General features: G+C 38.1%; 1 protein-coding gene across 1 annotated transcript in view; it reads right to left on the bottom strand.

Moving 5' to 3' along the window:
- The window catches only part of DIAPH3 (diaphanous related formin 3), a gene marked incomplete at its 3' end in the record, with an annotated part of 225,994 nt that overhangs the window by 118,011 nt on the left and 94,173 nt on the right, over window positions 1–13,810 (bottom strand). Inside the window, exons 18-20 of the mRNA XM_080345569.1 lie at window positions 11,146–11,241; window positions 10,111–10,205; window positions 8,563–8,664 (exon numbers count right to left, since the gene is read on the bottom strand). Coding sequence (XP_080201695.1) covers window positions 8,563–8,664; window positions 10,111–10,205; window positions 11,146–11,241 — 293 coding nt within the window. The remainder of the gene's footprint in view (window positions 1–8,562; window positions 8,665–10,110; window positions 10,206–11,145; window positions 11,242–13,810) is intronic.

The following is a 13,810-nucleotide window of genomic DNA, read 5'->3' as shown; positions in this document are numbered from 1 at the left end:
TCTTGCACTGAAAGTGTGTTGTCATATGGCTACTCATTTCTAAACACAAAGATAACCTTCATCATTCACACGTTTTATAGAATATATCACCCAATATCAGTCGTAATCACTGTGATACTGTGATACTGTGATAAACCTCCAAGAAAATAAGATGATAGTTAGGCTGCTCTAGGAGGAAGTTTATTGCACTAAAACCAAGTACAAGGCAATAACCATAGTAAATCAAAATGCAACTGAATATCTAAATTTCAGCAAGCACAAGCATACTTCATCAAGAATTTGACCAACGAAATACTGCATTCAAACCAAGATCAAGTTAAGATAAAACTATTATATGAAGTTAAGTTAAGCATTTAATAAGATGAACACTTTTAATACAGTTTTCATAAAATACTTCATGGATGCATGGAAGCTCCCCCTCCTGCCCCCAAAAAAAGAAAATAAAAGTAAGCCAAACTCCACAGTAATAGTTGATAGTATCTATGTTCTGAGACATCAACCTGGAGTAACTGAAGGAAAGAATGTAGAGGAAAATAAAGTAGTTTATCTAAGGAAAACCTAAAGTCTGGAAAAGAAGATAAGGGTAATAAAGGATTTACTTTAAACTTACTGCTGAATGAACAGAAAACATAAAAGTGCAAAATAACTTAAGAATAAGAGGATAATTGCAGAAACCACAAAAGCAACCTATTGAGTCACTACAAAAAGAAAAACAAAACCTCAAGCCACACTCATGAAGGGACGCTGAACTGTTTAAGAGTCATGTCCTCAAAGTCTTTAAACCAAAAACAAAAGTTAATTAACTTGGGTTGAAGTGAAACCTACAGTACTGTAAGTCACAGCACGCCAGTTTCACAATAAGTGTCTAGCTGTTTCTTGCAGAATACCAAATCTTGACTTTGAATTCAAAGTCAGAAGGACAAAAGAGGGCTCCATTATAATTATCAGTTTATTCACTACTCAGGCTCTTCCTTGGAAGTCAAATAGTTTAGTCGTTCCCTTAATCATAACTTTAGACCAAATTAACATGGGATCTCTGAATTCTCTGAAATACCATTGCTACAGGACATTAATCAGCTAAAAGACAAACCTGAAAGTAATGTATAGTATGTTTGTTTGATTCTCCTCATTTGAAGAGATCAGCAAAAAATAAGGCATAAACCAGCTATTTTAAGGAAAAACAAACAAAAAACAACAACAAAACACAACAAATACACTTACAAGATTCATATTTATGTCAACAGCAGTACTTAAAAAAATTAGTATAAGTTCTCAGCCCACTGCCCAGCCAGACTAAAACACAAGATAAAGAGAGCCAGACAGAGATTGAAGAACTTTGATGAAACACAAATACATAAGATTCCATTTACAAAGAGTAAAACAAGTGGTTCCTTCAAAACTTCCTGCCTTCAAGAGAAATGAAAAATATTTCATGTTAAAAACTGATTGTAGCTTGTTCTCTAAAAGAAGCTCTACTGGATGAATAGAAGGTATGACACTAGAAAAATGGTAACTTTCAAATTTATTTGTACTTGAATACTACCAGATTTAAAACAACAACAACAACAAACACACACAACAAACAAACAAACAGCAAAAGGATGGTGAAATTAAAAAAAAACTATTGTGTAAGATTTAAGAAAAGTGTGAATTAACTTGCAGGGGTGCTTTAAAATGTATCTTCATTTACAAAATTATTTACAGGTACTGCTGAAATGGAAGTAATTAAAGGATTAATGCGACTGAACTAAGTAACACAAATGTGTTCAGAAATGTTATTACTTCCAGATTCCAGAAAGGTTTGCTGGCTATTAAGCAGACACCATTTTACTTCCCAACTGAATTACCATTTTAGACAAAATTGATCTGGATAGCCAATTCTATAGTTGTACAATAGTGAGGATACTGTTAGCGTTACAGAGACAATAATATGGTATTAAAACCACTGCCAAAAAAGTGCTCAAATACTACAGAAGTCTTGATGAAAGAATGAAGACTAGAGATTATTCAATAAAAATAGAAAATAACACTTGTTATGACGGTTTGATGAAAGCAAAAAAAAACCAACCAAACTTTTTTCCCCATAATCCAATTTGCTTTCCAAAAGACATCTATTAAGAAGTAGAGGGCTCCTGATCAACTGCAAAATGCTGATATCCTAAATTTCAAATTTATTACTATTGTTAGTATGTCCAATTGCAGTAAATCTGACATTTTTAAAGAACAAAAGACAGGTTTGTCAGTTGGGTATCACAGTGTTCTAGCTTGATCCCATTACCCCTTGTCCTATCATTGTTTGCCACCGAGAAGAGCCTGGCTCCATCCTCGTGGCACTCACCCTTTATATATTTATAAACATTAATAAGGTCACCCCTCAGTCTCCTCTTCTCCAAACTAAAGAGACCCAGCTCCCTCAGCCTTTCTTCATAATGGGAGGTGCTCCACTCCCTTAATCATCTTTGTTGCCCTATGCTGGACCCTCTCCAGCAGTTCCCTGTCCTTCTTGAACTGAGGGGCCCAGAACTGGACACAATATTCCAGATGGGGTCTCACCAGGGCGGAGTAGGGGGAAAGGAGGTCCTCTCTCGATCTACTAACCACCCCCCTTCTAATACACCCCAGGATGCCATTGGCCTTCCTGGCCACAAGGGCACAGTGCTGGCTCATGGTCATCCTGTTGTCCACCAGGACCCCCAGGTCCCTTTCCCCTACACTGCTCTCTAATATGTAATTTCCCAACCTATACTGGAACCTGGGGTTGTTCCTGCCCAGATGCAGGACTCTACACTTTCCTTGTTAAATTTCATTAGGTTATTCCCCGTCCAACTCTCCAGTCTGTCCAGGTGCCGCTGGATGGCAGCACAGCCTGCTGGTGTGTCAGACACTCCTCCCAGCTTAGTGTCATCAGCAAACTTGCTGATAGTACACTCTATTCCCTCATCTAAATCGTTAATGAATATATTGAATAATACTGGCCCCAGTACTGACCCCTGAGGCACTCCACTAGATACTGGTCTCCAACTAGCTAGCTATCCTAGCTGCCTTCCTACATCCTCTAACAGCAGCCTTATATTCCTCCCAAGTGGCCAGGCCCTGCTTCCATGACCTGTAAACTCTCCTCTTCTGCTTGAGCATACCCAACAGATCCCTATTCAACCACGCAGGCCTCCTGGTTCCCTTCCTTGACTTCCCACGTATGGGGATGCTCTGATCCTGAGCGTGGAAGAAGCAATCTCTGAATGCAATCCAGCTATCTTGGGCCCCTTTTCCTTCAAGCAGTCTTGCCCATGGGATTTCTTCCAGCAATTGTTTGAAAAGGCCAAAGTTAGTCCTGCTGAAGTCCAGGGTTGCAATTCTACTTGCTATTCTGTTCCTGCCACACAAGATGCCGAACTCCACCATCTCGTGGTCACTGCAACCCAGGCAGCCCTCAACCTTTACTGCTTCGACCAGACCCTCCTTGTTAGTGAGGATGAGGTCCAGCAGTGCACCTCTCCTAGTTGGTTCCTCCACCATCTGCATGAGGAAGTTATCATCAATGCACTGGAGGAACCTCCTGGACTGTGGCTGGCTGGCTGAATGGTCCTTCCAGCAAACATTAGGGAAGTTAAAATCACCCACAACAACCAGGGCCTGTGACCGCGAGGCCACTCTCAGCTGCCCATAGAAGGCCTCATCAACTTCCTCAGCCTGATCTGGTGCCCTGTAATGGACGCTCACAACAGTGTCACCCCTGCCAGCCTGCCCCTTGATCCTGACCCATACACTCTCAACTCGCTCCTCATCCGCTCCTGGGCAGAATTTAGTACATTATAGCTGCTCTCTCACATAGAGAACAACTCCACCACCATGCCTGGCTGGCCTGTCTTTCCTGAAAAGGGCATAGCCATCCATGACCACATTCCAGTCATGTGAACTGTCCCACTATGTTTCTGCAATTGCCACCAGATCATAATCTCCCGACCAAACATAGGATTCTAACTCCTCCTGCTTATTCCCCATGCTGCGCGCATTGGTGTACAGTCATTTCAGGGAGCGAGCAGAGCACACCAATTTCTCCCTAGGGTCATAGGAGGCCACCCGGTCCTCATCAGTTTCGGAACGCTGCCCCACTGGGACAAGCCCAGCTACAACCCCATCCCCCTTCGAGCCTAGTTTAAAGCTTTCCAAATGAGCCCAGCTAATTCCTGCCCCAGCACCCTTTTGCCCCTACGAGATAAACCTTTCCCACATAACACTGTCCGGACTGGAGTCTTATAAAACCAACCATTATCAAAAAATCCAAAGCCCTGCCTGTAGCATCAGTCCTGGAGCCCACCATTTAGAGACTGTATTTTCCTATTCCATCCCACATCGTCACTTGAAGGTTGAAGGAGTGAAGAGAAGATCACTTGAGCCCCTGAGTCACCATCCTTCCCAAGACCTTGAAATCATTCTTCATTCCCCTCCGACTATGGGAAGCAGCTTCTTCCCCATCTGTCTGGAAGACCAGCAGCGGGTAGTAGTCTGTTGGGTGCACCAGTTTGGGGAGCTCTCTAGAGATATCCTTGATCCGGGCTCCAGGTAGACTACAAACTTCCCTAAGATGAGGGTCAACTCTGCATATTGGGCCCTCTGTTCCTTTCAGAAGGGAATTTCCTATTACAATCACCCTTCTTTCTTTCTTATCAGAGGCGGTCTTAAGTTGTGAAGTCAACCGCCTCTTCCTATGTGATCTTGTAGGCAGGCTTGGCACCACCTCCTCCCCTACTTCTTCTTCAAGATCCAGGGCCTCAAACCTATTACAGAGGGGCACCTGGGGAGGCAAAGTAGGCAGGGAGGGGGGCTGCCCATGATGCCGAACTGGAATACGCTTCCAACCCTCGTCTTCTTTTAGGTCCCCTACCTCTGCCCGACAGCGACAAGGGTGGGGCTGTCTCAGGACTTCCGCCTCTGTCCGAGAGGGCAGGAGGTCCAAGAGTAAGGCTCAAAATATGAAATAAAAACAGCAAAGCAAGCTTTAACCAATGTGGAATTAATTTTTAAATGTCTTATTTGAAACAATGTCTATTCTTGATAATAAAGTTAAAAATACATTTGCTACTTAACTTTGTATTTTAATTATTCAGCTAAAATGCATAACCTTGCAAGAAATTGTCCTATATAAGTATTTCCCCAATGAGTCAGTTACATAAATAATACTGTTAGAATGATTTGGCACCATCAAATAGGTGTCTGCTCCTCAGCCAGTCCAGTTCATGGTCAAATTTACTGGTGTAAATCTACCTTTATTGGCATTTTGCCATAATCTGTCAGGCTCAAGTGAACCTGCTGAAGTTCAGAAATGCTTATCTCTGTCATCTTGGCAGACATAATTTGAAACAAGGTTATCAGGGAGCAGCATCGTGCTCAAGCTACTTTAATTCAGCACAGGACACCTGAATTTTTCTCAGTAAGCCTGACCCATATGAACCTCTCCTCCACGTCAACAATCTACCCCTTCAGTTTTCTAACATTAAATTTTCCAGAAACCCACGAACTTTTAATATTACCGGACAAAAGTGCATAGAGCTGAATTCCAGATTAGATTCAAGTGTTTCATTTTTTTTTTTTTTTTAACTAAAAATTAATGTTTGATGTTTACATAAAACTTAAACATAAAACCCAAAAATGTTACCATAGAGTCCAGTTCTGACAAGCACAGAAAGACTTGTCATCTGTGGCATCAACTGAGCCAGGAACTCTACCAACAGATTTTATTCATTACATAAGGAAATTTCATTCCCACCTCATACATGATTGAGACATGGGCCTATGCAGAAACATATTTTTAGGAAACATATGTATTACAATACGTTAAATTTTGAACATATGCGACTCCAGACTAAATCTAGTATATCTGATTTTTAATTTCCTCAGATTCTTTAACAGCATTTAAGATGAAGACATATTTTTGAGAATAAGGAAGAAGTTTGGAGAATCTAACATAGCTGTTTTACCCTACAAGATCTGAAAAAAAATTCTGGAGAGAAGCTGAAAGTGAGAGGATGGAGTTAACTCTTCTATAAGATAAGAAGCCTTCCATACCATACATCTGGCTGTGTATTCCAGGAATGCCCAATTACCATCCACTGTATATTGGTTGCAGTATGAGTTCACATTCAAGGATAAATAATATGCAAGTGAGAAAAATAAAAGTTCAAAGCCCAGAACCATGGAACATCTAAAGAGAATTTGACATGCCAGAATGTACAATTAAAGTAAATGTAAATTATTTCTTAAAATTATTAAAGTGATTCTTCACAGGTATGGGGTTTTTTTGGTTGTGGTCTTTGGTTTTGCTTTTTTTAAATGCGACATTAATATATTGATGTATCTTAGCTTTACATTGATTACCACAACTGGGTAAATAAGCGTAAGAATGCTCATTTATAAAATTAGAGATTTAAAACAAATTTTACAGCTGGAGAACTGATGCAAACATAATAATCATTTTCACAGCCTTCTCCTAATTCTCACCACCAAAGGTTAAATTCTGTTAGTTATGGTGGATTTAACTGTCAACCTGTTTCTCTCTTTTTACAGGTCTGTAATATAAACTAGACTGAAAACAAATCTAAAACTTATTGTGAAACCTACCTTTCTGAAACTACTGCTATTTAATGAATTGAATAAACAAATATTATAAGCAAATAAGTGAAAAGGTAATAATTTCTTTGTCTTTAGATCTTCTGCGTTCTTTCCAAGCAACAGAGATGCTGAAAACATTAGTTTCACATCTCATAAAACAACAAAATAGGTTTTGACGGCATTTTTTTCTTGGTTGAGGGAGGATACTCCTTTTAAAGGATCTCAGAGACCTATTCAATGACCTCTTGAGATAAGTGGTGTTAATTTAATCAAATAAAGTAAGGTTAAGATAAAGATGAACTATAAATAGATGCCTTGAATGTCTGATAAAATTTCAACAAGAAATAAACCACAAAAAAATGTATTAACTTTTTAACTAGACAATTCGGACCAAGAGAAATTGATAATTTGGCTTCAAACAGAAAATCATGTATTAAAATCTTGGAAATAAATAAAAGCATTAAAAACAGTGGTGTTCTTCCTCTTTATTTTCTGCAGTTAGAAGACTCCCAAGAACACCAACACCAGCACTACATTAGATGTACAATGATTGTTAAACATGGATCAAAAATGAACAGCAGCAACAGCTTTCAGTAAAAGCATGACTTCAGAACTAAGCTGGTTTTTTGTGTGTTTGTTTGGTTGGCTTGGGTTTTTTTTTATTATTGTTTTTGTTTGTTTGTTTGATACTCAAACAAGACTGTGTCACATCTGCAACTGGCACCAATTCAGCATAGTGGTGTTTCCTGACCAGACCAATGTTCTTCAGCTGACTCAGAATAGTGACCACTGCTCTTATATTCCATACCTGTACTCCATCTGTTCCAATATTTACTACAGGTATTTGATATCCGCACAGAAAACTATCAACAGCAATTGCCTACTCTTACAAAGACAAGATACTCCTTTTCCTGAAGCCCACAGATACAACTCCCAACAGGGAAATCCTCCCAGATGAAGCTAACAATGACCATCTTAGCTTGAAACACTAGAAGTGGACAAGAAAAATGAAAGACTTATATAGGTACGTGCACCTAGGAAAAGAAATAGCCTTATTCTGTGTTTGTCTGGATGAAACCAATTATGAATTATGTGCTATATAGAAATTTTATCCAAACTATATTTCTGCAAAAAGCATCAACTGCCAGCAGGGAACTAGCAGTATTTGCTTTTATCTCTTCCTTTCGTCCTTTGTTAATTCAACCTGAGAGATATGAGGTGTATTTACCCGCAGGAATGGAAAAAGTGACTACAAGTACTCATGACAGAACATACTATGAAACAGAGAAAGAAGGAGAAAGAATACATTAACATGGTGATAACTACAGTATTTTCTTCTCATTTACATGGAGAACAGAAAGAAAAAGATCAGTGTAGAAAACTTCACTGAAAAAGTTAACATTCAAACAAAATTAAAGCAAATGTATTTTAGCTATAGAAATTCAAAACCAAAACTCTGTATCTCCCAGTGAAACTTTGGCACAGAAAATACCAGTGTTGGTTTGGGTTTTGGGTTGGATTTTTGGTTGTGTTTTTTGTTGGTGGTGGCGATGGGTTGTGTTCTTTTTGTTGTTTCTTTTTTTGGGGGGTGGACGCGGGTTGTGGTTTATGTTTGGTTGGCTTTGGGTATTTTTGTGGTGTGTTTTTGTTGGTCTTGATTTGGTTGGTTGTTTGGGGTTTTTTTGCAGAGCAGGAAGGGGGATTGGTAAACTAAATCAGCTTTTTAAAGAAAGATAATCCCACATAATTCCAGCTGTAATATTCCAACATTCAGGCCTTTCACATTCATGGATATGCCCACTAAAAGTCAGATTAAAAGGCAGCACTTGTACTCTTCTCCCAGTCTGGAACCCTCTCACATTTAGGAAGAAGCAACTGGTATTGTTTCTATAATATATTAAAACTGCTTTCCAGGAAAGGACAAAAATAAAACCGTAACAAAACAGAACTCACCACAACTCCAAACTGCTCCGGCTCAGACAAGTTATTATACTCGTTCTTGAACTTGGACAATGCATTCAGCTGTTCTTGTTCAGGAAGATGTTTTATTAAATTCTGCCAAGAAAAGTAAAATAGGCTTTAAAAATCTCGAATTCTATGTTGCTTGAATTATTGCAGGCAAATGGCATTACACACCCATCATTACCACACGCTTCAAAGACAACACTCTGCCCTGAAGACAGTACCATATTTCAAGAAAGGATCAGAAAGGCTAATTCTAGCATTTCCCCATTACTTGATGGAAAAGGCAGACATTTCAGTTCAGTCAAAATCTGTTTTATTACAATGCAAGTAAATAGCTTTCGTGATATACAAGCAACAGGCTGCTTCATGATATTGCTGAGGACCTAATTTTACTAACAGACTAAATTCTCACTGTTGAAAAACAGTGGTAAGGTCAAATAGCATGAGTGTCTCAGAGCAAGCATGGACTATCTGAGACAGAGTTGAAGCTGAACGTAACAGCATAGCATATTCCATCTCTCAGCTTTTCATGTTATTTTAGACCATTCCTAGTTTTATTCCAAATAAAACAAAGATACACATCATGCTTCTTTTGAGCATGAAGAAAATCTTTAAAAAGAAAAGTGACCTAAGTGTAAACTAGAATAAACAAACAGCTTAGAGGTATAAACTGCTCTGTTCATCTTAATAACCTTAAAGTATTAATAATAGTTTCTGTGCCAGTATTAACTGTATCATTGAATGAAATAGAGGCTTATACCACAATTATATGCACTGTCACTGAAGATGATGGCTCATGTTTGATCCTTCAAAAATTTCTTAAGAGAAACATTCTTCAAATCAATAAATCAATCAGTAGACAAGCTCCTTTTAAAGGAAAGTGAGGTCTAACTAGATCAACAGAGTTTAAAGATGTTAGAAATCCAAGCTTGAACAAGTGAAGGCCAAAATGCATGCAGAAAGGAAAGGAGCATGCTAAACATTGCAGAGTCTCCTCACTAGGACCTTATTTTGACTTTCCAATACTGTGGAAATTTATTTTGCAAGCAAAGTGTACGAATATAGATTTGCCTTGTTTTGACCTTCGCATACAAATTGCTGTGTGTTACAGTATGAGTCACACATTTGAATATCAAAGAGCCTTAATGCATTAGGAAATAGAGACTGTCTTAGTCTATGTTCAGGCCTCAGCTTATTGACCTATGTGGTATATTGCTTCTTACAGAACTTGCTTAGCACAACCCACTTAGCATATGTAACTAAGTTTGCTTAGGCCATAACTGTGAACTTTTGAATTTTCTGCCCAGTTGAGAAAAGAGGGGCCCCAGAGTCAGTTCAAGTCAGAAGACAAGGGAGCTTTGATCACCAGCAGAAGCTGCATCCCTAGAGATAAGTAAAGGAACAGAACAGTGTGTCTGAGGACAAGAAACAGCAGAATGTGAGAACTTATTAATGTTCTGGCTTTTTAGCTACAAGTTTCTATTTAATGAGAGGCTTACCCTGAAATAATTGGATTCCAAGTGTCTTTTTCCTTACCTGAATCATGGACTCTGATAGCTGTGTTTCATCTACTTCCAATATCATCATTTTGATTTCCTCATAAGGCACTCGGAAAGAGCCAAGGAAAATTGCTAAAACAAAGATTCCACACACAATGAAGAAAGACAACAAACTTTTTCTACTTACAAAACACAAGTTAAACAGGCTACAGCATCTACAGGTTAATAAAGACTATGCAAAGTAATACAGATTAAAAAAAATAAAAAATTAAATGTATTTTTAATTACTGTTCTGTAATTCCAACCCTCTCCATCCATTCGTTACGCACAACATCGAGCATCACAGAAAACCTCCAGAAGCGGAGAGTGACAGTCTACTCTGCAGGATAATCTTTGCTGTTATAGTATTTTGCGCTGAAGTGACAATTACACTTTTTTCCATGGTCTTGTAAGAGCTTTCTCTTAAAAAAAAGCATCATGAGAAACCAAAACCATATAAACAATTAAAAACCAAAATGTTCTTATAAACACTGTTTATTCGTTCACTACAATCCATTCGTTTCTTATTTTATCTCTGCTGGCATTTAGAAACCTATTCTTTATAGCACTCCTCTCCACCAAAACTTCATAATCTTTATTTGCATACGAGCACATAAAAGTGACTATTGCCTTATTTCTAGAAAGTACATAAGAGATGGCCACACTTCTTGTAGACATTATTGTTGTTTTGCTAGGGGAGCATGGGGGGCGTAGTGGGACAGGCAGTATTGCTTGATGCATATGTTGAAAATATAGATAGATAATTAGATATATAGCTGTATGCTTGTACTTCAATGTATACAAAAGATAATAATTTCAGTCTTAAACAAGGGAAAACCTTTAACTGTTTTCCGGGTATTTTGGAATGTGTTTCAGTTGTATCAGCTCTAATGTCTGGGTTTAACACCAATGTGCACGTATTCTCACATGCTTTAAACAAAAAGTGGTTACCAGGCAGTCAGACAAGAGAGAAAGACATTTTTATGGAACATCTAGACAACGTTACTTTGTCATAAAACCAGACTCTACTTACACAGATTCTGTGCAATCTTTGGGTCCAAGACTTTTAATTCTTTGATTCGTTTCTTAATGGATTTCTTTTCTTCAAAGTCCTCCTCCTCTTTTTTTACTGCCAAAGTAAACAAAAATACACTCACTGTTTACTCTTAATATTTAGAGTAAACATTAATGAATTCAGAAAACGTATTTGCTATCAAACACAGTTCACAAATAACATATCATAGAATATACAGACAAAAAAATACAGATGTTTTGCATTTATTCCTTGTATTCACAAAATTATTGCTCTTCAGTCAAATTTTTCAGCTTGTCAGCCTTCTAGAAAAATATATATATATATATTTTTTAAATAGAAGCTCAATAAAGATGTTAATGGTAATTGTACAAATGGTCTAAGGTCATGAAAGTCATATTTAAAATACTATGCAAAATACTTCAGTCAGCCTGGCCAGGTCACCATTCTGAACTGGATTTTACCAATAACAATTTTTAAAGAAGATATGTCAATATGTCTCAGAAATGAGCAATAAAGAACTAACCCAAAATTTAATTATTTTTGTGACAGCTTTTGTTTAAATACATGCACCAAAATTATCAAAGGCGACCAAATCATTAAAAACTTAATATTACTTTATGATATAAATGAGTGCATACCTATTTTCTTATCTCCTCCAAAAATATGTATTTTTAAACATAGGATGTAACCACCATATTATAAAATACCACAAAGTGATTGTATAAATGTACATTAACACTGTTGGAAATTTTGGTTTATTCTTTCTTTTCAGAAAATAATTCATAAAATAGGATCTCCGAAATGCATTATATAAGCTGAATTTATTTCTCATTATTCACACGTTGTCATAAGAATTTCACTTAAAATAACTGCATAGGCATGATAATGTATTAGTAGGAAGCATTCCAATTATTGTGCAAACAAATGAAAATACCAAAATCACACAAATCTTTCCTTAAATCCAACTCGGCTGTCCTTTTTTTATTTTCTTACTTTTTTTTTTTTTCCTCTTTTTTTCCTCTCCCAGCACAAATCTTCACCATAAAATGTTATTCACCCTATGCATTACTATTTTTTATCTGATTATCTATACTCTCTCACAAATGAAATTAGTTTCCATGCTTTTACAGCATGATTGTTCCATATTAAGTTATACGTGCTTCAGATATTTGAGAGTAGGGTAGAATGCTGTAATAAAGGTATATGATATGTATATATATGTATAAACGTATATGCTACTGACTTCCAAAGGAGATGGATATAGATGAGTGGTCTTGTCAAGAAGGCACAGGATTAAAATTTCTATCTCACTGATGATTCCTGACAAAACTAGATGTAACATGAATTATCAAGAGGATTTCCCTAAGCTGAAATGACTTCTGTCAATTTAAGCTTTGAGAACTATGTCATTCTTAAAAAATGTTTTTCTAAGCACAATAAGTTTTGCCTAGGATTGGGACACAGACTGAATGAGCTCTTGAGGTCTTTGAGTTTTGTTGTCTGGGATACTACCACAGACATAAGAACTAAAAGACTTCACACAGTGACTGAAGGGACTAGATTCTATTCCCTTTGGAGTTGGTTGAGACACACATTTGAATCATCTCCTAAATCACTTCTTATACTCTACACCTGCCACGCAGCATGATGATCCACTTGAGGACAAATCATAGAATGTCCTGAGTTGGAAGGAACCCACAAGGATCATCAAGTCCAACTCCTGTCCCTGCATAGGACAACCTGATAGTTCACACCATGTGTCTGTGGGCATTGTCCAGTCTCTTCTTGAACACTGTCAGGCTCGGGGCTGTGACACCTCCCTGGGGATCCTGTTCCAGTGCTCCACCACCCTCTGGGTGAAGAACCTTTTCCTAGTGTCCAGCCTGAACCTCTCCTGGCACATCTACCTGCCATTCCTTCAGGTTCTGTCATTAGTCACCAGAGACAAGAGATCAGTGCCTGCCCCTCCTCCTCCCCTTGTGAGGAAGCTGTAGCTGCCACAAGGTCTCCTCCAGGCTGAACAACCAAGTGACTTTAGCTGCTCCTCTTATGGTCTCCTCACCAAACCCTTCACCAACTTCGTAGCCCTCTTCTGGATACTCTCCAGTAGCTTTATATCCTTTTATAAATGGGTTACAAAGCCACAGTCCTCCTCTTTTCTTTTTCTCCTCAGCCTACCCACAGCAACCAGTTGGCCTAGAATTTCTTTTAGCACAGATTTAACAGAAAGGTTACCATTCTCCTGTCCCAGGAAAAACGACACAGTGCTTATTATGCATGTGAAATCAAAAGAAGTAGGTTTTAACCATCAACGTGACAACTCAATATCCCATGCTCAAAAGGAAGAGAATGGCATTTGAGCTACTGGATAAAAAGGAGGCTAACACTAAAGCTTCACTTTTATCTGGTTATGCTTTAAGAAGAGGCCCTACAGAACCCAGGAGGGCATGTCAGGGGCTAAAAATCTCAACATCATGCTAGTCTTTTCTCCTGCAGTTACACACCTCAATGGACCTCTCAGATTTCTTATTGGCTACATGCTGAAAACAGTCAAAACAGGGGGCGGTTATGCACAATGATACAGCAAAACTTACGGCATCGTAACCCTACGGAAAAAATGTATAAGCATATGTCCTGGTTTTGTTAAAAACAAGTTTCTCTT

The sequence above is a fragment of the Nesoenas mayeri genome (assembly GCF_963082525.1).
Source record: "Nesoenas mayeri genome assembly, chromosome: 1".
In the NCBI taxonomy this organism is placed as follows: Eukaryota; Metazoa; Chordata; class Aves; order Columbiformes; family Columbidae; genus Nesoenas; species Nesoenas mayeri.
This window is presented reverse-complemented; position numbering and strand designations above follow the sequence as displayed.